Source organism: Rasamsonia emersonii, assembly GCF_000968595.1.
Source record: "Rasamsonia emersonii CBS 393.64 chromosome Unknown ctg1118621762199, whole genome shotgun sequence".
In the NCBI taxonomy this organism is placed as follows: Eukaryota; Fungi; Ascomycota; class Eurotiomycetes; order Eurotiales; family Trichocomaceae; genus Rasamsonia; species Rasamsonia emersonii.
In genome coordinates this window covers 1-1204 of record NW_013562613.1, presented here as the reverse complement: position 1 = coordinate 1204, position 1204 = coordinate 1, and the positions used below count along the sequence as shown (strand labels likewise).

At 41.0% G+C, this 1204-nt stretch overlaps 1 protein-coding gene across 1 annotated transcript; it reads right to left on the bottom strand.

Annotated features, from left to right (window-relative positions):
* Window positions 1-594: 594 nt before the first annotated feature.
* Window positions 595-1050, bottom strand: T310_9703 (uncharacterized protein; the record flags this gene model as incomplete). The annotated part of the gene is made up of 1 exon (XM_013467842.1): window positions 595-1050. A coding segment is annotated over one exon (456 nt), but the record flags the coding sequence as incomplete, so codon positions are not given.
* Window positions 1051-1204: the final 154 nt, after the last annotated feature.

The following is a 1204-nucleotide window of genomic DNA, read 5'->3' as shown; positions in this document are numbered from 1 at the left end:
CAGCATATGATGTCCCTCCAACAAACATTAAAGAGATGTGTCAAAGGGGTAACTGTGCATGCTGATATAGCTGCAAATTGCTGCAAGCTCAGCAATACTAAAGAATCTACACTTAAATTCTGGATCCTTGATATGAACCGACAAGGATTACCACCACATTTGGCAACTATATGACATCTGACCCAGATGCTGCTCTCTGCATGTCTAAATCAACTAGCTTCTATCAGTGAGAAGTAGGTGAATCAGTTTGTCAGCCGTTATAAAGAATTGCACTCCAAATATAATTATATTATTATTATTATTCTTCCATTTTAGAGAGCGTTTTTCAGTCAGAGACTATGCACGCTCTGCCTACCACCTAGGCAGTAGGGCTTAGTAGCTAGTATCTATATACAGGTGGGTTATGCTATAGACCAGTCAACAGTGGGAACCTTCTATGAGGGACAGAAATAGGGAATGAGAGACAGGCTGTAGTATAATGTAAGAATCAAATGTTAAGGAACAGTAGGTATAGGTGGATTTAACAAAGAAAAAGAAATGAGAGAAAGAACAGGAAAAAAAAACACAAAGGGGAGTCAGGATAGGAGAGGTGGCTTAATAAGCATGATTAGATAATCTATGCCTAGTAAGCCTGGTTCTATGGGTTAGACTAGGTAGTAGGGTTCTTGCGTAATCATTAGTTCCTATGTGCCACTTCCTAGTGGCTATTTTTGTCTCCTTTAGGAATTCAACTAAACTTTCTTGGCCGTCCTTAGAAAAGAGATAGAAAAGATTATAATCTTTTCTATCTACCCTAGAGAATGCTCTATATCTGATGTCTCTATAGGCTGGGCAGTGGAATAGTAGATGATATGGGGTCTGCTCCTGATTGGTTTGGCATAGATTGCATGTTCCACTATTATATGCAGGTAGCCTGACTAGGTATGACCTAAAATACCCATGACCTAGTTTTAGCTGAATAATAGATGACCATAGTTGCTTAGTCAGCTTTAATGGGCTAGGTGTTACGCGTTGGGTCCAACCGTAGTCGTCGATACTTAACGATGGTGGTTAGGGAAGGATCAAGGAGTCTTAGGGTTAGGGTTAGGGTTAGGGTTAGGGTTAGGGTTAGGGTTAGGGTTAGGGTTAGGGTTAGGGTTAGGGTTAGGGTTAGGGTTAGGGTTAGGGTTAGGGTTTAGGGTTAGGGTTAGGGTTAGGGTTAGGG